General features: G+C 47.1%; 1 protein-coding gene across 1 annotated transcript; it reads right to left on the reverse strand.

Annotated features, from left to right (window-relative positions):
• Positions 1 to 917: 917 nt before the first annotated feature.
• On the reverse strand, positions 918 to 16,922 carry DNAJC27 (DnaJ heat shock protein family (Hsp40) member C27). The gene is made up of 8 exons (XM_077291765.1): positions 16,784 to 16,922; positions 11,111 to 11,269; positions 5,056 to 5,138; positions 4,561 to 4,630; positions 3,425 to 3,589; positions 3,227 to 3,349; positions 2,958 to 3,118; positions 918 to 2,408 (listed from the first exon to the last, which is right to left on the reverse strand). The coding sequence occupies exons 2-8, from the start codon at positions 11,195 to 11,197 to the stop codon at positions 2,276 to 2,278; spliced, it is 822 nt and encodes a 273-aa protein (XP_077147880.1). The 5' UTR covers positions 11,198 to 11,269; positions 16,784 to 16,922; the 3' UTR covers positions 918 to 2,275.
• Between the last annotated feature and the right edge of the window lie 7,024 nt (positions 16,923 to 23,946).

Here is a 23,946-nt window from a genome sequence, read left to right on the forward strand (position 1 = left end):
GACCGCGACGTCATCGCAGGTCATTCACACACACCATCTATAGAAACGGAAGCGGCAGCATGCAGCGGAGAGGCGGGAACACTCCGGGGGCCATCGAAGGTGAGTATATCACTATTTTTTATTTTAATTCTTTTTTTTGACCAATTATATGGTGCCCAGTCCGTGGAGGAGAGTCTCCTCTCCTCCACCCTGGGTACCAACCGCACATAATCTGCTTACTTCCCGCATGGTGGGCACAGCCCCGTGCGGGAAGTAAGCAGATCAATGCATTCCTAGGTGTGCGGAACCCCACAATTCTGCAAATTTAATGAACATGTTGCTTTTTTTTTTGTGATGCGATTTTTTTGCGGAAAAAAATGCAACATTTGCACAAGAAATGCGGAATACCCTGAAAATAATAGGAGGCATATGTAAGCGTTTTTATCACGTTTTTATAGCGAAAAAACGCGAAAAATACTGAACGTGTGCACATGGCCTCAAGGTATTTTTGTGACCATTGTGGGTCTTTCAGTCATTAAACGAGAGGTACCAACAATTTTGACCACGTCTGCAGCTCGGCATTGCGACCACCATCGATTCTGGTCATGTATCCAACGCCCTTAGCTGTAAAACATCCTCATATCATCAGGCTTCCTCCACCGAACCTGACATTTCCTTCAGTTTCTCGGTGTTAGTCCTTTTTTTCCTATATTTTTTCCAGACACATTTGCACCATCAGAGCCGTCTATTGACTTTCAGCTCATCGCTCCAAATCCTCCTTCTCCAATCTTCTTCTATCCACCTTTTCGAAACCTTGTCACCTTTGTGCTCGTCGGTTTAAGTCTGTGAACCCCAGAGACCCCCGAGTGTCAGCAGTTTGTGTACCACCAATGGTAAAAGTGCGTCAGGATGAACTCGATGAAAGACGTGCCACGTCCAAAATGTAAAACCCAAATAATTTATGGAAGGTAAAAACACAACACAAGATATACAAATGTAATAATACAAAGCCAATATCCAGCACTCACGGGGATAAAAAAAAAGGAAGTGACTGCTGGGAAAAGTAAAGTAAAGTGCAGAGAGCGTTAAATATCACAATATAGCCTCTAATATACATATATATAATAAAACATCCTCTGGGAGCCACGTCCATGATTGCCATACGGAGGAATTCTCATTAACATATTAGAGTGGGAAGTGCCTTGATAAATTAATTTACATACGCCATTTGCTGCAGAACTCAAAATAATTACTCTATAATCCAATATTATAATCCGGAGCTGAACTCACAATTCTGCTGGCTTCAGAGCTGGAATGCAATGTTAGTCAATAAGGCAGTGCTCATCTGCGAGTTTTTCCTCCACACCATGCGCATGCCGTGCTATTTTTACGCATCACCCGATATTTCATCAGCCGAGTACAGTAAATTCACAACCGTTAATCGTCAGAATAGAATAGATACATAGATGGAATAAAACAAGAAAAAAAAAACGGAATGGGGCCCCTCATATTTTTCTCAACCAGCTGAGGGAAAGCCGACAGCTGGGGGCTGATATTTATTACTCCCTTCCCAGACTATAAACATGGATCTTCCCAGGCTATTAGTATCAGCTCACAGCTATCAGTGTAGCTTTAACTGGTTATTAATAAGGGGTGTCCCCCCACAAAAATGGCGTGGGGTCCCTCATATTTTTCTTAGCCAGCTGAGGGAAAGCTGACAGAATCTCTGCTACTTTATATACGCAGATGTGAGCGAACCCTTAACAGAATTTCAATAATACCGAAGCAGTACTTGTGGTGGCACTTTATATTTTCTTCTATATGCCGTGTATGTTTTCCTTTGCATTTTTTAGGACGCCTTTCAATCTTAAAGATGCTTCTAAATAACCCCAGCGCCATATACGATACAAAATCTATAGGTGTCCATTCTTGAAAAATAATATGGTGCCCTATAGGGGAAAGAACATAATAAGTAACCTTCATCCTGACTGCACCGATTGCACACCTGACTCCGTATCTTCCAACATGACAACTAAAACAAAAAGGGAAATAACGGAAGGGAAACCGGAGATACGAAACCTGCTTGTGCTTATACGGCTAGGACCGCCCCCGAGGAGCGACCCACACTCCGCCTGTGCATAGATGCCATTGTGGAAACGTCCACACTGTGTCTGCATGCAGCCGATACTTTATCATAAATATGGCGGTGTATTGTCCACAAGGGGGCGTCACAGCAGCCCCCGGTACAATCTTTTAGTGCTGGATGTGTCAGGGGATAGGACTCTCACGGTGATCTCTATTTTATGTTCTTTAATAAGGCTGTCCGGGCGTTCACCACCGCCTTAAAGGCGTCTTCACTTCCTGGAGCAACGCATTTGTCCGGGTGGAGGAGCACCGCGAGCTTCCGATAGGCTTTATTTACTTCTTCCCTACAAGAGGAAATGCAGAATAATAGTGACGGTATTATATAAAGGGGCTACGGCAAACACCATCATTCTATAGTGATAAAGATTATTCACATGTGGAAAACATTTTATATAGCTGACAACCTTCCCAGCAAATTCACCCCAAGCTCGGAAGATGCAACGCTCGGAGAAAGTACAAAACAGTCCAAGAGCTAAAGCTCAGACTCTAAAGGTCTCAGAATGGGAAATGTTCAAGTTCATGACAGGACAATCAGAAAAAAAAAAAAACTGGACTAGCATGATTTTTTTTTGTCAGTGAAAGTGTTAATGGTAAATCCCTGGTGCAATAAGGCAGCTAAAGGGTTATTGGTAAATCCCTGGGGATTTAGGGCAGTGAAAATGTTAAAATCAGTGGTGAAATACAGTATGTATTGGTTAAGCCCCTGGTGGTCTAGGGTATGAGGGGATTAATAGCTAAACCCCATGGGGGTCTAGGACAGTCAAAACGGCAAACTGCTGGAGGTATAATGTATATGGAACTATACAGAAGAGTAAGTGTCTCCCGCCGCTTACCTGGTGGCACCAGGCTTCACCCCTAACATGTCCCAGCTGTCCTTGCTGTTACGAATCCGGCGAATAGTATCCGCCTGCTCTTTGGTGAAGCCGATATTAATGGAGGACACGGGTTTCTTGCCGCCGTTGTCACATAAGTCCACGATGGCCGAGTAGAAAGCCTTAGAAGAGAAGACACGGACATGAGAGATTGCACACGGATGCAGCACAGCTGGATGTGCCACAGGACACACTCGGCTCTGCTACACTCTGCTGCTCATACAAGTTACCTGGAACATCTCGTTGATGCCTTCTCCGCTCTGGGCAGAAGTTTCGAAGTATAGGAACCCCCTGCTCTCGGCCCAGAGTCGCCCCTCGCTCTCATCCACGCACCGGTGCTTAGTGCAGTCGATCTGTGAAATGACATATAGAGACCACAGGGAGGCGCTGTGTACACAGGGCTAGAACCACAGACATGCTGCACTCACCTTGTTGGCGCAGACTGCGAAGACGATGTTCTCGATGTTGCCCTGCGGGCCCAGCTCCTGCTTCATCTCCGACAGCCAGGCGTCCAGACTGTCGAAGGACTCCTTCAGGCAGACGTCGTACACCAGGATCACCCCCTGCGTGTCCTTGTAGAACTCGTTCCGGACCTATGAGGGGGACAACTGATAATCCTCCACTCTGGCTGCTCTTTCTCCACAAGAGATTCTGCAGCAGCTGTGGCAAAGCCCGGATCTATTGTGGCCAAAGCTGCTGCAGATTTCCATGAGCTGTGACTGATTCATCAGGATCTCTCTTCCTTCTCCAAAAAGAGGTTCTGCAGCAGGAAACTGCATAAGTGTGAACTAGTAAAGTGAAGATCCATCATAGATGAACATTAGCTCTGGAAACCATCAACAAGTAGATCAGCCAAGGAATCCGTATAATATCTTTCAGAATCAGTAGCGAATCTAGTCACATAAAGAGGCAACACAGGAAAAATGAAGCAACTCTGCAAATAGTCTTTAGTAAAAACGTCAGACCGTTTTGTGTACACAGCTCCTGCGTTACTAGTGTGTCTCCATGGTAACAGACTACGAACAGACTTTGTGTAGTCAGATCCTGCAGTCACATTGGATTGAGACAAAAGATTTGTAGGACCTTGGTCCAGCGGCCGCTTCTGTAGTCTGTGGTTGCTGCAATGGAGCCTTGCAGACCTCCTCCTAACTACTAGCACCCCCAGCTGGCAAGCAGAAAGAGGTCCGTAGGGCTCTGATCTGGGGGCCACAGACCACCACTGTGGCCACTGGACCAGTTTCCTGCTGCTCATTTTGCTTAATGTGCAATTGAAAATTGTAATCAAGCAAAACTGCAGCTCCGACTACAGAGGGATTGTTTGCAGTCTGTTGCCATGGAGACAGGTAGTTCTGGAACTATACACAGAAAATGTAGCGATTTTGAATTCTTTTTCACCGACCTGCAGCCAGATCTTTTATATTTGTGCATGGATGGACCTGAGTAAGGTCTTGATTATTGTGGGAGGAGTAGTTCTCTCTACCGGTACCTTATTTGTAATAAATTATTGCATTGGAGGGGGGTTAAAACAATAATAATTTAGTGGTCCCACACCCATGTACCTCACCTCATAGAAGAACGGGTGGCCGGCCATGTCGAATATGTTCACCTTGATTTCTCGCTCTCGGATTTGGACTCTGAAGAATAAAAGTGAGAGCGATCAGATTCAGGGGTCGTGGGGTCAGTTCTTCTGCAGGTCATTGTGGGGAGAGGGTCCTGTCAATCACTACACAGGAGGGCCGCTGCTCTGACCGGACGCTTGTGCCTCGAGTAGGAAAGTGTTAATGAAATTATATAAAATCTCTCCATATTATGGGCTCTGATGTCATCAGCCCCGGAGATACAGGACTGTCCAGTATGAAGGACTGAAGGAGACATATGTAATTTCACCAGCAGGTGGCAGCATCACACAGGAAAAATACTAGTGATCATCCCAGAAGTGGGGCCCCTACAACAGAACAGGGCCGCAGGGGCCCGTGTGGTGCCGACACATTCACAATGCCAAGAAATGTTTCCAGTAAAACCAGACACTGCTGACAAGTCACAAAGGCTCGGTACTCACTTAGTGACGCCATAATCAATCCCGATGGTCGTCTGATACTTGGGGACGAATCTCTTCTCACAGTAACGTTTTATAATGCAGCTCTATAGCGAAGACACAAAAGAAAGTAATGTATGTACACAGTGACCAGCAGAATAGTGAGTGCAGCTCTGGGGTATAACACAGGATGTAACTCAGGATCAGTAATGTAATGTATGTACACAGTGACTGCACCAGCAGAATAGTGAGTGCAGCTCTGGAGTATAATACAGGATGTAACTCAGGATCAGTAATGTAATGTATGTACACAGTGACTGCACCAGCAGAATAGTGAGTGCAGCTCTGGAGTATAATACAGAATGTAACTCAGGATCAGTAATGTAATGTATGTACACAGTGACTGCACCAGCAGAATAGTGAGTGCAGCTCTGGAGTATAATGCAGGAGGTAACTCAGGATCAGTAATGTAATGTATGTACACAGTGACTGCACCAGCAGAATAGTGAGTGCAGCTCTGGGATATAATACAGGATGTAACTCAGGATCAGTAATGTAATGTATGTACACAGTGACTGCACCAGCAGAATAGTGAGTGCAGCTCTGGAGTATAATGCAGGAGGTAACTCAGGATCAGTAATGTATGTACACAGTGACTGCACCAGCAGAATAGTGAGTGCAGCTCTGGGATATAATACAGGATGTAACTCAGGATCAGTCATGTAATGTATGTACACAGTGACTGCACCAGCAGAATAGTGAGTGCAGCTCTGGAGTATAATACAGGATGTAACTCAGGATCAGTAATGTAATGTATGTACACAGTGACTGCACCAGCAGAATAGTGAGTGCAGCTCTGGAGTATAATACAGAATGTAACTCAGCATCAGTAATGTAATGTATGTACACAGTGACTGCACCAGCAGAATAGTGAGTGCAGCTCTGGAGTATAATACAGGATGTAACTCAGGATCAGTAATGTAATGTATGTACACAGTGACTGCACCAGCAGAATAGTGAGTGCAGCTCTGGAGTATAATACAGGATGTAACTCAGGATCAGTAATGTAATGTATGTACACAGTGACTGCACCAGCAGAATAGTGAGTGCAGCTCTGGGGTATAATACAGGATGTAACTCAGGATCAGTAATGTAATGTATGTACACAGTGACTGCACCAGCAGAATAGTGAGTGCAGCTCTGGGGTATAATACAGGAGGTAACTCAGGATCAGTAATGTAATGTATGTACACAGTGACTGCACCAGCAGAATAGTGAGTGCAGCTCTGGAGTATAATACAGGATGTAACTCAGGATCAGTAATGTAATGTATGTACACAGTGACTGCACCAGCAGAATAGTGAGTGCAGCTCTGGAGTATAATACAGGATGTAACTCAGGATCAGTAATGTAATGTATGTACACAGTGACTGCACCAGCAGAATAGTGAGTGCAGCTCTGGGGTATAATACAGGAGGTAACTCAGGATCAGTAATGTAATGTATGTACACAGTGACTGCACCAGCAGAATAGTGAGTGCAGCTCTGGAGTATAATACAGGATGTAACTCAGGATCAGTAATGTAATGTATGTACACAGTGACTGCACCAGCAGACTAGTGAGTGCAGCTCTGGGGTATAATACAGGATGTAACTCAGGATCAGTAATGTATGTACACAGTGACTGCACCAGCAGAATAGTGAGTGCAGCTCTGGGGTATAATACAGGATGTAACTCAGGATCAGTAATGTAATGTATGTACACAGTGACTGCACCAGCAGAATAGTGAGTGCAGCTCTGGAGTATAATACAGAATGTAACTCAGGATCAGTAATGTAATGTATGTACACAGTGACTGCACCAGCAGAATAGTGAGTGCAGCTCTGGAGTATAATACAGGATATAACTCAGGATCTGTAATGTAATGTATGTACACAGTGACTGCACCAGCAGAATAGTGAGTGCAGCTCTGGAGTATAATACAGGATGTAACTCAGGATCAGTAATGTAATGTATGTACACAGTGACTGCACCAGTAGAATAGTGAGTGCAGCTCTGGAGTATAATACAGGATGTAACTCAGGATCAGTAATGTAATGTATGTACAGTGACTGCACCAGCAGAATAGTGAGTGCAGCTCTGGGGTATAATACAGGAGGTAACTCAGGATCAGTAATGTAATGTATGTACACAGTGACTGCACCAGCAGAATAGTGAGTGCAGCCCTGGGGTATAATACAGGAGGTAACTCAGGATCAGTAATGTAATGTATGTACACAGTGACTGCAGCAGAATAGTGAGTGCAGCTCTGGGGTATAATACAGGATGTAACTCAGGATCAGTAATGTATGTACACAGTGACTGCACCAGCAGAATAGTGAGTGCAGCTCTGGGGTATAATACAGGATGTAACTCAGGATCAGTAATGTAATGTATGTACACAGTGACTGCACCAGCAGAATAGTGAGTGCAGCTCTGGAGTATAATACAGGATGTAACTCAGGATCAGTAATGTAATGTATGTACACAGTGACTGCACCAGCAGAATAGTGAGTGCAGCTCTGGAGTATAATACAGGATGTAACTCAGGATCAGTAATGTAATGTATGTACACAGTGACTGCACCAGCAGAATAGTGAGTGCAGCTCTGGAGTATAATACAGGATGTAACTCAGGATCAGTAATGTAATGTATGTACACAGTGACTGCACCAGCAGAATAGTGAGTGCAGCTCTGGAGTATAATACAGGATGTAACTCAGGATCAGGAATGTAATGTATGTACACAGTGACTGCACCAGCAGAATAGTGATTGCAGCTCTGGAGTATAATACAGGATGTAACTAAGGATCAGTAATGTAATGTATGTACACAGTGACTGCACCAGCAGGATAGTGAGTGCAGCTCTGGAGTATAATACAGGATGTAACTCAGGATCAGTATGTAATGTATGTACACAGTGATTATACACATACTCTTGTGTTCGGGGTCCAGGCCGTGTGATCCTCCCCAGTTCTCCTTCCTTCCCATACACAGCGGCCATATTACTCCGCTCTCCCCTATTATACAGGCAGCGCAGTCCTATTACGCAGGTTGTGTATATGAATCGGGGTCCCATTAGCTGTGGGTGGGATACGTGTGCTGTGTAGATTATTACGGCAGGTGTCTGGGAGCCGCTGTCTCGGACTCTGCAGCATGATGAACATACACCTCAGTCACTTACAATTTAAAGGGCCAGTACATCTACATTTATGACTGCAGTGGGTGATGTCAGTCTGATATGGACATAACTGTCTCCACAGGTTCTCAGTAGTGGAGAAATGTGACATACGATAATGATCGTGGGGCAGAGGAGATACTGGACTTCCCATCAGCCATTCCTTACACTGCATTGGCAGATTATATGCACAGGAGGGGGCAGCACACGTCTACCGGGACCCCCACAATTCAGTGATGCGGGTGGGGTGGCAGCAGAAAGTTCTCTGCGTTTTTTAAATTTATTTCTATCTAATAATAGAAGCATTTTCCACCAACATGCTGGGTGGGGGGATCCGTGATCAAGTAGTTGCCCCCCATGCAGCAGGGGACAGACTGACCGCGCAGCGAGTGGCGATCTGCGCTGTCCTTTCTGGAGCGCCACACAGGGGTCCGGAGACTTTCATTTCCCCCATATATTTAGAAGGGTCCCAGAGATCAGCGCCCCACTACTCAGAAGAACATTGCAGATGTGCCGAAGACCCCCAATGTACTGTGTAATGAGGAGTATAAGGTGGGCTCCAGGGCACTGCCAGCCAGAGGTGCCCAAACAACAGGGCCCCACGTAACAGTGACGGACACATACACTCGTTTTCAGACTGATGGAGGTCGTGGAGGGTTGTGGTATCTCACAAGCAAAAATCTGGACTTAACTTTTGTTAGTCCCCCCTGAGTCTAAGGCTCCTCCGAGTCTAAGGCTCCCCCGAGTCTAATGCTCCCCATGAGTCTAAGGCTCCCCATGAGTCTAAGGCTCCCCATGAGTCTAATGCTCCCCATGAGTCTAATGCTCCCCATGAGTCTAAGGCTCCCCCGAGTCTAATGCTCCCCCGAGTCTAATGCTCCCCATGAGTCTAATGCTCCCCATGAGTCTAATGTTCCCCATGAGTCTAAGGCTCCTCCGAGTCTAAGGCTCCCCCGAGTCTAATGTTCCCCATGAGTCTAAGGCTCCTCCGAGTCTAAGGCTCCCCCGAGTCTAATGTTCCCCATGAGTCTAAGGCTCCCCCGAGTCTAGGGCTCCCCCGAGTCTAATGCTCCCCCGAGTCTAATGCTCCCCCGAGTCTAAGGCTCCCCATGAGTCTAAGGCTCCCCATGAGTCTAAGGCTCCCCCGAGTCTAAGGCTCCCCCGAGTCTAATGCTCCCCATGAGTCTAAGGCTCCCCCGAGTCTAATGCTCCCCATGAGTCTAATGCTCCCCATGAGTCTAATGCTCCCCATGAGTCTAAGGCTCCCACGAGTCTAAGGCTCCCCCGAGTCTAATGCTCCCCATGAGTCTAATGCTCCCCATGAGTCTAATGCTCCCCATGAGTCTAAGGCTCCCACGAGTCTAAGGCTCCCCCGAGTCTAATGCTCCCCATGAGTCTAATGCTCCCCATGAGTCTAATGCTCCCCATGAGTCTAATGTTCCCCATGAGTCTAAGGCTCCTCCGAGTCTAAGGCTCCCCCGAGTCTAATGTTCCCCATGAGTCTAAGGCTCCTCCGAGTCTAAGGCTCCCCCGAGTCTAATGTTCCCCATGAGTCTAAGGCTCCCCCGAGTCTAATGTTCCCCATGAGTCTAAGGCTCCCTCCAGTCTAGGGCTCCCCCGAGTCTAATGCTCCCTCCAGTCTAGGGCTCCCCCGAGTCTAATGCTCCCCCGTTTAGTGCTCCCCCTGAGTCTAAGGCTCCCCCGAGTCTAAGGCTCCCCCGAGTCTAAGGCTCCCCCGAGTCTAGGGCTCCCCCGAGTCTAATGCTCCCCCGTTTAGTGCTCCCCCTGAGTCTAAGGCTCCCCCGAGTCTAAGGCTCCCCCGAGTCTAAGGCTCCCCCGAGTCTAAGGCTCCCCCGAGTCTAGGGCTCCCCCGAGTCTAATGCTCCCCCGTTTAGTGCTCCCCCTGAGTCTAAGGCTCCCCCGAGTCTAAGGCTCCCCCGAGTCTAAGGCTCCCCCGAGTCTAGGGCTCCCCCGAGTCTAATGCTCCCCCGTTTAGTGCTCCCCCTGAGTCTAAGGCTCCCCATGAGTCTAAAGCTCCCCCGAGTCTAAGGCTCCCCATGAGTCTAGGGCTCCCCCGAGTCTAAGGCTCCCCATGAGTCTAAAGCTCCCCCGAGTCTAAGGCTCCCCCGAGTCTAGGGCTCCCCTTATAACACTGGTACTTCGCTGCCTTTTCACCCTCTCATTATTTTCTGCTTTTTTCCAACATCACATTTTTGTAAATAAAATGTTAAGGATGGAGGAATCAGTTGTGACATTTGTGTTGGTCTCGGTGACTATTTTATGACCCGACCTCTCGGGTTACTAATACCTGTAACCGTAGACAAGTAAGGGAAATGTCAGGTTTATTATAGGACATCGGGTGTTTGTTTTTTTACAGCACATGGTTTAGTAAATTTGAGAAGGATCCGCCCTCAGCGCGTCCCGTCAGTCCTCTGTGTGTGGGTGTGAGAAAGCTCAGTGCAACCTTTCTCATCCTAATGGATGCCTATGCAGAGCGCAGCAGCAGAGTTTGTCATTGTCTGGTCTGCTTTGCACAGGCAGCGACAGGGATGACAGAATCCACTATCACTCTAGGAGACGCGTGATTCCAGTTGCTGCCTATGCAGTGCGCAGCAGCCAATGAAAAACTCGACCGCTGCGCTCTGCATAGGAATCTGTGGGACTGACCAACGTGTGTAGAAAGCTTCAGATATTCCAGTCTGCAGAGTATAGTAGTAATCCACTCTACACTTTACAGAGCACAGAGCTCCGGGGGGGCAACGTACTATTCATGCCCCCATGTAATCCTGAGCACTACAAAGCCCAGCCATCCCTGGAGCCTGACACGGCATGAATGGCACCGTGCACCGCTGCCTCCTCTTACCTTGCCCACCTCGGCGTTGCCCATGCTGATGACTTTGATGCGCAGCGCCTTGCGGCTCTCCTTCCTCTTCTGTAGATTGGTCTCCATGGCTGCCGGATAGAAGAAGACGGGGAGGGTCCGGCGGTACGTGGGGGTCCGGCACGTGCTACAAACACCGACCTGCCGGAGACGGGGGGAGCACAGAACATGTCATTGTATATACTGTGTATAGGGCCGTATATCCCGCACATCACACTGTATATAGGGCCGTATATCCGTACATTACACCGTATGTATATAGGGCCGTATATCCCGCACATTACACTGTATATAGAGCCGTATATCCCACACATTACACTGTATATAGGGCCGTATATCCCGCACATTACACTGTATATAGGGCCGTATATCCCGCACATTACACTGTATATAGGGCCGTATATCCCGCACATTACACTGTATATAGGGCCGTATATCCCGCACATTACACCGTATATAGGGCCGTATATCCGTACATTACACTGTATATAGGGCCGTATATCCCGCACATCACACTGTATATAGGGCCGTATATCCGTACATTACACTGTATATAGAGCCGTATATCCCGCACATTACACCGTATATAGGGCCGTATATCCCGCACATTACACTGTATATAGAGCCGTATATCCCGCACATTACACCGTATATAGGGCCGTATATCCCGCACATTACACTGTATATAGAGCCGTATATCCCGCACATTACACTGTATATAGGGCCGTATATCCGTACATTACACCGTATATAGGGCCGTATATCCGTACATTACACTGTATATAGAGCCGTATATCCGTACATTACACCGTATATAGGGCCGTATATCCCACACATTACACTGTATATAGGGCCGTATATCCCGCACATTACACTGTATATAGGGCCGTATATCCGTACATTACACTGTATATAGAGCCGTATATCCGTACATTACACTGTATATAGGGCCGTATATCCCGCACATTACACTGTATATAGGGCCGTATATCCGTACATTACACCGTATATAGGGCCGTATATCCCACACATTACACTGTATATAGAGCCGTATATCCCGCACATTACACTGTATATAGGGCCGTATATCCGTACATTACACTGTATATAGAGCCGTATATCCGTACATTACACCGTATATAGGGCCGTATATCCCACACATTACACTGTATATAGAGCCGTATATCCCGCACATTACACTGTATATAGGGCCGTATATCCGTACATTACACTGTATATAGAGCCGTATATCCCGCACATTACACTGTATATAGGGCCGTATATCCGTACATTACACTGTATATAGAGCCGTATATCCCGCACATTACACCGTATATAGAGCCGTATATCCGTACATTACACCGTATATAGGGCCGTATATCCCACACATTACACCGTATATAGGGCCGTATATCCCGCACATTACACTGTATATAGGGCCGTATATCCGTACATTACACTGTATATAGAGCCGTATATCCCGCACATTACACTGTATATAGGGCCGTATATCCGTACATTACACTGTATATAGGGCCGTATATCCCGCACATTACACTGTATATAGGGCCGTATATCCCGCACATTACACTGTATATAGGGCCGTATATCCCGCACATTACACCGTATATAGGGCCGTATATCCCGCACATTACACTGTATATAGGGCCGTATATCCCGCACATTACACTGTATATAGGGCCGTATATCCCGCACATTACACCGTATATAGGGCCGTATATCCGTACATTACACTGTATATAGGGCCGTATATCCCGCACATTACACTGTATATAGAGCCGTATATCCGTACATTACACCGTATGTATATAGGGCCGTATATCCCGCACATTACACTGTATATAGAGCCGTATATCCCACACATTACACTGTATATAGGGCCGTATATCCCGCACATTACACTGTATATAGGGCCGTATATCCCGCACATTACACTGTATATAGGGCCGTATATCCCGCACATTACACTGTATATAGGGCCGTATATCCCGCACATTACACCGTATATAGGGCCGTATATCCGTACATTACACTGTATATAGGGCCGTATATCCCGCACATCACACTGTATATAGGGCCGTATATCCGTACATTACACTGTATATAGAGCCGTATATCCCGCACATTACACCGTATATAGGGCCGTATATCCCGCACATTACACTGTATATAGAGCCGTATATCCCGCACATTACACCGTATATAGGGCCGTATATCCCGCACATTACACTGTATATAGAGCCGTATATCCCGCACATTACACTGTATATAGGGCCGTATATCCGTACATTACACCGTATATAGGGCCGTATATCCGTACATTACACTGTATATAGAGCCGTATATCCGTACATTACACCGTATATAGGGCCGTATATCCCACACATTACACTGTATATAGGGCCGTATATCCCGCACATTACACTGTATATAGGGCCGTATATCCGTACATTACACTGTATATAGAGCCGTATATCCGTACATTACACTGTATATAGGGCCGTATATCCCGCACATTACACTGTATATAGGGCCGTATATCCGTACATTACACCGTATATAGGGCCGTATATCCCACACATTACACTGTATATAGAGCCGTATATCCCGCACATTACACTGTATATAGGGCCGTATATCCGTACATTACACTGTATATAGAGCCGTATATCCGTACATTACACCGTATATAGGGCCGTATATCCCACACATTACACTGTATATAGAGCCGTATATCCCGCACATTACACTGTATATAGGGCCGTATATCCGTACATTACACTGTATATAGAGCCGTATATCCCGCACATTACACTGTATATAGGGCCGTATATCCGTACATTACACTGTATATAGAGCCGTATATCCCGCACATTACACCGTATATAGAGCCGTATATCCCACACATTACACCGTATATAGGGCCGTATATCCCGCACATTACACTGTATATAGGGCCGTATATCCGTACATTACACTGTATATAGAGCCGTATATCCCGCACATTACACTGTATATAGGGCCGTATATCCGTACATTACACTGTATATAGGGCCGTATATCCCGCACATTACACTGTATATAGGGCCGTATATCCCGCACATTACACTGTATATAGGGCCGTATATCCCGCACATTACACCGTATATAGGGCCGTATATCCCGCACATTACACTGTATATAGGGCCGTATATCCCGTACATTACACTGTATATAGGGCCGTATATCCCGTACATTACACTGTATATAGGGCCGTATATCCCGTACATTACACTGTATATAGAGCCGTATATCCGTACATTACACCGTATATAGGGCCGTATATCCCACACATTACACCGTATATAGGGCCGTATATCCCGCACATTACACTGTATATAGGGCCGTATATCCGTACATTACACTGTATATAGAGCCGTATATCCGTACATTACACCGTATATAGGGCCGTATATCCCACACATTACACCGTATATAGGGCCGTATATCCCGCACATTACACTGTATATAGGGCCGTATATCCGTACATTACACTGTATATAGGGCCGTATATCCCGCACATTACACTGTATATAGGGTCGTATATCCCGCACATTACACCATATATAGGGCCGTATATCCCGCACATTACACTGTATATAGGGCCGTATATCCGTACATTACACTGTATATAGAGCCGTATATCCGTACATTACACCGTATATAGGGCCGTATATCCCACACATTACACCGTATATAGGGCCGTATATCCGTACATTACACTGTATATAGGGCCGTATATCCCGCACATTACACTGTATATAGGGTCGTATATCCCGCACATTACACTGTATATAGGGCCGTATATCCCGTACATTACACTGTATATAGGGCCGTATATCCCGCACATTACACTGTATATAGGGCCGTATATCCCGCACATTACACTGTATATAGGGCCGTATATCCCGCACATTACACTGTATATAGGGCCTTATATCCCGTACATTACACTGTATATAGGGCCGTATATCCCGCACATTACACTGTATATAGGGCCGTATATCCCGCACATTACACTGTATATAGAGCCGTATATCCGTACATTACACCGTATATAGGGCCGTATATCCCACACATTACACTGTATATAGGGCCGTATATCCCGCACATTACACTGTATATAGGGCCGTATATCCGTACATTACACCGTATATAGGGCCGTATATCCGTACATTACACTGTATATAGAGCCGTATATCCGTACATTACACCGTATATAGGGCCGTATATCCCACACATTACACTGTATATAGAGCCGTATATCCCGCACATTACACTGTATATAGGGCCGTATATCCGTACATTACACTGTATATAGAGCCGTATATCCCGCACATTACACTGTATATAGGGCCGTATATCCGTACATTACACTGTATATAGAGCCGTATATCCCGCACATTACACTGTATATAGGGCCGTATATCCGTACATTACACTGTATATAGAGCCGTATATCCCGCACATTACACTGTATATAGGGCCGTATATCCCGTACATTACACTGTATATAGAGCCGTATATCCGTACATTACACCGTATATAGGGCCGTATATCCCACACATTACACCGTATATAGGGCCGTATATCCCGCACATTACACTGTATATAGGGCCGTATATCCCGTACATTACACTGTATATAGGGCCGTATATCCCGTACATTACACTGTATATAGGGCCGTATATCCCGTACATTACACTGTATATAGAGCCGTATATCCGTACATTACACCGTATATAGGGCCGTATATCCCACACATTACACCGTATATAGAGCCGTATATCCGTACATTACACTGTATATAGGGCCGTATATCCCGTACATTACACTGTATATAGAGCCGTATATCCCGTACATTACACTGTATATAGGGCCGTATATCCCGTACATTACACTGTATATAGAGCCGTATATCCCGTACATTACACTGTATATAGAGCCGTATATCCCGCACATTACACTGTATATAGGGCCGTATATCCCGCACATTACACTGTATATAGGGCCGTATATCCCGCACATTACACTGTATATAGAGCCGTATATCCCGCACATTACACTGTATATAGGGCCGTATATCCCGCACATTACACTGTATATAGGGCCGTATATCCCGCACATTACACTGTATATAGGGCCGTATATCCTGTACATTACACTGTATATAGAGCCGTATATCCCGTACATTACACTGTATATAGGGCCGTATATCCCGTACATTACACTGTATATAGGGCCGTATATCCCGTACATTACACTGTATATAGGGCCGTATATCCCGTACATTACACTGTATATAGGGCCGTATATCCCGTACATTACACTGTATATAGGGCCGTATATCCCGCACATTACACTGTATATAGGGCCGTATATCCTGTACATTACACCGTATATAGGGCCGTATATCCCGCACATTACACTGTATATAGGGCCGTATATCCCGCACATTACACTGTATATAGGGCCGTATATCCTGTACATTACACCGTATATAGGGCCGTATATCCCCCCTATACTGTACCCCGTGTGTATTTGCAGACCCCCCTATTTGGACATGCAGTAGAGCATTAGGGGCAGAGCTCTCACCTCTCCAGTAGGGGGCAGTGCGCCGGCGGCCACTACATCCGCTCCTCCGCTGGGGGCCGCTCAGCCCTTGGTCGCCCCCTGATCTGTGTCACGTGACCACAGCTGCTGCAGCGCCCCCAGGAATGAGGAGAGAGGGCGGGGACACGTGGTGACGTCACCCATAGCAGCAAACAAATCCGTAGCGATCCGGGGGCGTTCCCCAGGCTTGCCCCGCCTATTAGTAGGGCAGACATCTTGGCTTGGGACTACATCTCCCGGCATGCACTGGGGTTTTGTTAGTTTCAGTTGCTGCAACTAGCCTTTTAACGATCAGTCATGAAAGAAATTGGTAATTAATTTTATATTTTCATAGATTCTGCTTTTATAAAGATGCAGCAATACCATTTTTTTTTTTACATTAGTGGATTAAAATTATTTTTATTTACTAATTTTTTTTAAGAAACTATTTTTCATTACATTTATCTCTATTTTTTGTAATCTCCATGACAGGACCTGATTGTAGTGTCTCCTTCAGTATTGCTGAGATCTCAGAAACCTCACGCACACGCACCTCTGCATTTTACACTTCTCTCAGCGGTTTTTTCCTTCATAGAAAATGAGTAAGTGCGAAAATGCAGGAAAAAAACACCGGTATCAGGTTTTGCTGCATTTTTGGTGTAAAAACTAAGCAAAAAAACAAAAAAAACAGCAAATACGCAGCAAAAAGCAAACAAAAACAAAACAGCGTCTTTACTGCCAAGAGAGCAGGTTTTGGCTGCAGAAAAAAAACACAGCAAAAACGCAACATGTGAACACAGCCTAAAAGTCACCGTCTCCTCTGAACCCCAGCCTGTGAGTGAGCGGCATAGGTGTACCAAGATGGAAGCCGTGGAGGTGGCTCCTGCCCTGTGAGGCGCACGCTCAGCTCCTGAGCCCGCTCCTTACACCCAGACCCTGATTATGAGAAACGGCAGTCAAGGTTCAGGAAGGGTTAAAGTGAGCTGATTCTCAGTCCTTCCGGATGGCCTAATCCATGTGATGCCCAGGCCTCTGAGTGTTCCTATCATCGTGTTTCCCTGCCTCCTGGACTGACTGGTCATTGTGGGCTAGTCGCTTCCTCGATGACTTGGGACTTGGATGGCCCAATCTGTATGATTCCCTGGCCTCCTGGATCGCTTGATCATTGTGATCCCCACACCTCCTGGATTGTCTGATCATTGTGAGCTTCCTGTTTACTGAATGACAAGATCAGTGTAATCCCTTGGGCTCGTAGATAGTCCAATCAGTGTGATCCCCAGACCTTGTGGATAGTCCATTCAGTATGATCTGCAGGCCTCCTGGATGGCCCAATCAGTGCGATCTCAAGACCTCCTGGATGTTACAATCATTGTTTTCCCCAGGCCTCTAGTATGGTCTGATCACTGTGATCCCCAGGCCTCCCGGATTAGTGTGATCCTCAGACCTCCTTGATGAACCGATCAGTGTGTTTCCCAGGCCTCATGCATGGCACGATCACTGTGATCCTCAGGCCTCCTGGATGGCCTGATCAGTGTAATCCCCAGGTTGTGATCCCCAGACCTCCTGGATGCTCCGATCATTATGTTTCCCAGGCCTACTGCATAGTCTGATCATTGGGAGCTCCTGGGTGATCTGATCTGTGTGATCCCCGGGCCTCCTAGATGGCCTGACCAGTGTGTTCCTCAGGTCTCCTGGATAGTCTAAGGCTTCCTGTCAATACTGTACAACTATATGCACTAATGTGTCTTCTAGTAGGTTGATCACTGGCTTGTAATGGTTGCGGATTCAGAGGGGACTGCTCATCGAGTCATTCATAAATGTCTGCAACCTGTACAAAACCTGGTAATGACCAAGGTGCCCATATGTGGCATGTCTTTTGGGATTACAGCTTTGTACAAGGCCTGTTGGATGTCCTATAACTCTTCGACTTCTATACTTAGGACCAGTCTATCCTACCACTCGGTGCTTTATGGACTATTTCCTGGAAATTACACTGATCAGGCATCCAAGACACCTGGGGCTCACAGTGATTAGACCATCCAGGAGGTCTTGGGATCACACTAATTGGACCATCCAAGAGGCCTGAAGATCAAACTAATTGGACCATACAGGAGGCCTGGGAATCACACTCATTGGGCCATCAATAAGGCCTGGGAAAGACACTCATAGGGAATTCCAGAAAGAATGGGGATCACAATGATCTGACCATACAGAAGGCCTGAGGATCACATTGATTAGACCATCCATGTGGCCTGGGGATTACAGTGAACGGGCCATTCAGGAGGCTTGGAGAACACCCTGATTGGGCCATCCAGGAGGCCTGGGGATCACACTGATCGGGCCATGCAGAAGGCCAGGAGCTCACACTGATCATGCCAGCCAGGTGGCCAGGGGATTACACTCATCGTACCATCCAGGAGGCCAGGGGATCACACTGATCTGATCATTCAGAAGGCAGGGAGCTAATAATGCTCATTAAGATGGGAGAATCCAGGAGGCCTGGGGATCACACTAGTCAGATCATCCAGGAGATCTTGGGATCACACTGATCGGGTCAGCCAGGTGGACTGGTGAACACACTGAGAATCACATTGATCAAACCATCCAGGAGGCCTGGGGATTATACTGATCGGATCATTCAATAGGCAGGAAGCTCACAATTATTGAACAATCCAGGATGCCTGGGGATCATAATGATCTGGCACTTCAGGGGGTCTCCGGTTCACACAGAGCGAGTCATCCAAGAGGCAAGTAGCCCACAATAATCAGACAATCCAGGAGGCCTGTGGACCACACTGATCAAGCTATCAAGAAGGTTTGGGGTTTACTCTGATTGGGCTATCCGGGAGACATAGTGATCGCATGTTAGAACAGGCTCCAACAAGTCCTTAGCTCTTATCAGATTGGGTATCCTCTTGGGTTCCACAATTTGGACTTCCAGTTAGAATTCCTTAACAAAGCAGACATTATCAGCTGTGACCATTGTTTCCCAGGCCTCCTAGATTATCTGACATTCTGGGCTACTTGCCTCCTAGATGGCCTAATCTGTATGATCCCATTGCCACTTGGATGGCCCCATCTGTGTGATCCCCTGGCTTCCTGGATGGCTCCATCAGTGTTATACCCAGGCCTCCTGGATGTCCTGATCAGTGTGATCTCCAGGCCTCCTGGATAGCCTGATCAGTGTGATCCCCTGGCTTCCTTCATAGCCTGATCAGTGCGCAATATCTCCTGAGTACACCGATACCCCATATATGGTGGAAAACTACGGTTTGGGCGCACGGCAGGGCTCTGAATGGAAGTAGCATCATTTGACATTTGGACCGCAAAATTGTCTGGAAAAGATAGCTGACACCATGTCGCGTTTGAAAAGCCGCTGATGTGCCTAAACAGTGTAAACCCCACACAATTGACCCCATTTTCGAGAGTGCACCCCTCAAGGAATTTATCAAGAGATGTGGTGAGCACCTTGTGTAGAAATCGCAGGAATGCGGGATGTCGTCACGGACAGGAGGCAGATCAAGCGTTAACAATTTTATTTAACAATAAACGCACTCCACACAGGGAGTGATAGATTGTAGGGTAGTGATGGGGAATAGGACAGAACTGGGAGCGTGGCAGCTTAGGACAGGGACCAACGATAGTTAAGTAATCAGAAAGGTGAAACTTATCAGACTGTAGTCTTCTTGTGAGCAGCGTCTTAGGGTTCCAACGGTGGCACCAACAGCAGCGGCACTTGATGTCTCGATGTAGTCTGTGACGAATGGGGATCCAACGGTGGCACTGACAACAGCAGCGCGTGGTGTCTCGACGTAGTCTTTGAGAAGAGAGCAACTTTCCCGTGCCCATGTGTCTCTGGCACGGTACCAAGTCCAACGTATGAAACCGCGGGAATAAGACTCCGCTCCATGGTGTACACTAATCCTGGGTAACAAAGCACCGGCCTAGACACCTGTCTCTCACGATGTCGCACACCTGATGCAGTCTCCGGCGTCAAGTCTGAGTCACCTCCAGGGTTGAAGGATGGCGGAGGATTGCCAGTTAGTTGTCCACCAGTGGTGGACCTGCATGCACTGATACTGTCGAGTAGGTCTGTACAAATGGATCGCTCTGCCCCGTCAGTGGACACAGCACCCGACTCACCCCTCAGCTTTCCCGCCCAGGCACTGTCTCCTTTCCTGCACGCAGCCTTCTAAAGTCACATGCAAGGGTTCGTCCTGGAAAGAAAGTCTTCCCCCTGCAACTTGGGTTACAGCCCCCGGCAGTTCCCTAGTCAGCGTGAGAAAGGTGCCCCCGTACTGGTTCTTCCTTTTACACTTGAACCCACAGGTGCGTCACAGATTTTTAGAACGTTGAGCCAAAAAAAATCTATTTTTTTTCCCTCTAAAATGTTGCTTTAGCCCCAAATTTTTCTTTTTCAAAAGGGTAACAGGAGAAAATAGACCACAAAATCTGTTGTGCGATTTGTCCTGAGTTCACCGACACCTTACACGTTCTCAGGCACAGTGCAAATCTCAGAAGGGAAGGAGCGCCATATTATAGTGCAGATTTTACCATACCTCCCAACTTTTGAGGAAGGGAAAGAGGGACAAAGTCAGCGGCGTGGATAGCGCGCCGCGGCAAGTTTTGGGCCACACCTCTGACCACACCCATTTCACAACTAGCCACGCCCCAACCACACCCATTTAGCACTTCTGATCACAATGTTTCGTAAACAATAATTATAAACAAAAAAAAATGGCCACACACGACGCTCCATACTGTACAATGGCCACACACGAAGCTCCATACTGTACAATGGCCACACACGACGCTCCATACTGTACAGTGGCCACACACGACGCTCCATACTGTACAATGGCCACACACGAAGCTCCATACTGTACAATGGCCACACACGACGCTCCATACTATACAATGGCCACACACGACGCTCCATAGTGTACAATGGCCACACACGAAGCTCCATACTGTACAATGGCCACACACGAAGCTCCATACTGTACAATGGCCACACACGAAGCTCCATACTGTACAATGGCCACACACGAAGCTCCATACTGTACAATGGCCACACACGACGCTCCATACTATACAATGGCCACACACGACGCTCCATACTATACAATGGCCACACACGAAGCTCCATACTGTACAATGGCCACACACGAAGCTCCATACTGTACAATGGCCACACACGAAGCTCCATACTATACAATGGCCACACACGATGCTCCATAGTGTACAATGGCCACACACGACGCTCGATACTGTACAATGGCCACACACGACGCTCCATAGTGTACAATGGCCACACACGAAGCTCCATACTGTACAATGGCCACACACGACGCTCCATACTGTACAATGGCCACACACGACGCTCCATATTGTACAATGGTCACACACGACGCTCCATACTGTACAATGGCCACACATGACGCTCCATACTGTACAATGGCCACACACGATGCTCCATACTGTACAATGGCCACACACGACGCTCCATACTGTACAATGGCCACACACGACGCTCGATACTGTACAATGGCCACACACGATGCTCGATACTGTACAATGGCCACACACGAAGCTCCATACTATACAATGGCCACACACGATGCTCCATAGTGTACAATGGCCACACATGACGCTCCATACTGTACAATGGCCACACACGACGCTCGATACTGTACAATGGCCACACACGACGCTCCATACTATACAATGGCCACACACGAAGCTCCATATTGTACAATGGTCACACACGACGCTCCATACTGTACAATGGCCACACATGACGCTCCATACTGTACAATGGCCACACACGATGCTCCATACTGTACAATGGCCACACACGACGCTCCATACTGTACAATGGCCACACACGACGCTCGATACTGTACAATGGCCACACACGACGCTCGATACTGTACAATGGCCACACACGAAGCTCCATACTATACAATGGCCACACACGATGCTCCATAGTGTACAATGGCCACACATGACGCTCCATACTGTACAATGGCCACACACGACGCTCGATACTGTACAATGGCCACACACGACGCTCCATACTATACAATGGCCACACACGAAGCTCCATACTGTACAATGGCCACACACGAAGCTCCATACTGTACAATGGCCACACACGAAGCTCCATACTATACAATGGCCACACACGACGCTCCATACTGTACAATGGCCACACACGAAGCTCCATACTGTACAATGGCCACACACGATGCTCCATAGTGTACAATGGCCACACACGACGCTCGATACTGTACAATGGCCACACACGACGCTCCATACTGTACAATGGCCACACACGACGCTCCATACTATACAATGGCCACACACGACGCTCCATACTGTACAATGGCCACACACGACGCTCCATACTGTACAATGGCCACACACGACGCTCCATACTGTACAATGGCCACACACGACGCTCCATACTATACAATGGCCACACACGACGCTCCATACTGTACAATGGCCACACACGACGCTCCATACTGTACAATGGCCACACACGACGCTCCATACTGTAGAATGGCCACACATGACGCTCCATACTGTACAATGGCCACACACGAAGCTCCATACTGTACAATGGCCACACACGACGCTCCATACTGTACAATGGCCACACATGACGCTCCATACTATACAATGGCCACACACGACGCTCCATACTGTACAATGGCCACACACGACGCTCCATACTGTACAATGGCCACACACGACGCTCCATACTGTACAATGGCCACACACGACTCTCCATACTGTACAATGGCCACACACGACTCTCCATAGTGTACAATGGCCACACACGACGCTCCATACTGTACAATGGCCACACATGACGCTCCATACTGTACAATGGCCACACACGACGCTCCATAGTGTACAATGGCCACACACGACGCTCCATACTGTACAATGGCCACACACGACTCTCCATAGTGTACAATGGCCACACACGACGCTCCATAGTGTACAATGGCCACACACGACACTCCATAGTGTACAATGGCCACACACGATGCTCCATACTGTACAATGGCCACACACGACGCTCCATAGTGTACAATGGCCACACACGATGCTCCATAGTGTACAATGGCCACACACGACGCTCCATAGTGTAA

This window comes from Ranitomeya variabilis, chromosome 2 (assembly GCF_051348905.1).
Source record: "Ranitomeya variabilis isolate aRanVar5 chromosome 2, aRanVar5.hap1, whole genome shotgun sequence".
Taxonomy (NCBI): domain Eukaryota; kingdom Metazoa; phylum Chordata; class Amphibia; order Anura; family Dendrobatidae; genus Ranitomeya; species Ranitomeya variabilis.

Coding starts and splice junctions, on each gene's coding strand:
- DNAJC27 (XM_077291765.1), bottom strand. CDS start 11,197: ATGGAGACCAATCTACAGAAGAGGAAGGAGAGCCGCAAGGCGCTGCGC. Junction 5,139..11,110: donor GCAACGCCGAGGTGGGCAAG/GTAAGAGGAGGC, acceptor TCTTCGCTATAG/AGCTGCATTATAAAACGTTA. Junction 3,590..4,560: donor GCCACCCGTTCTTCTATGAG/GTGAGGTACATG, acceptor TCCCCCTCATAG/GTCCGGAACGAGTTCTACAA.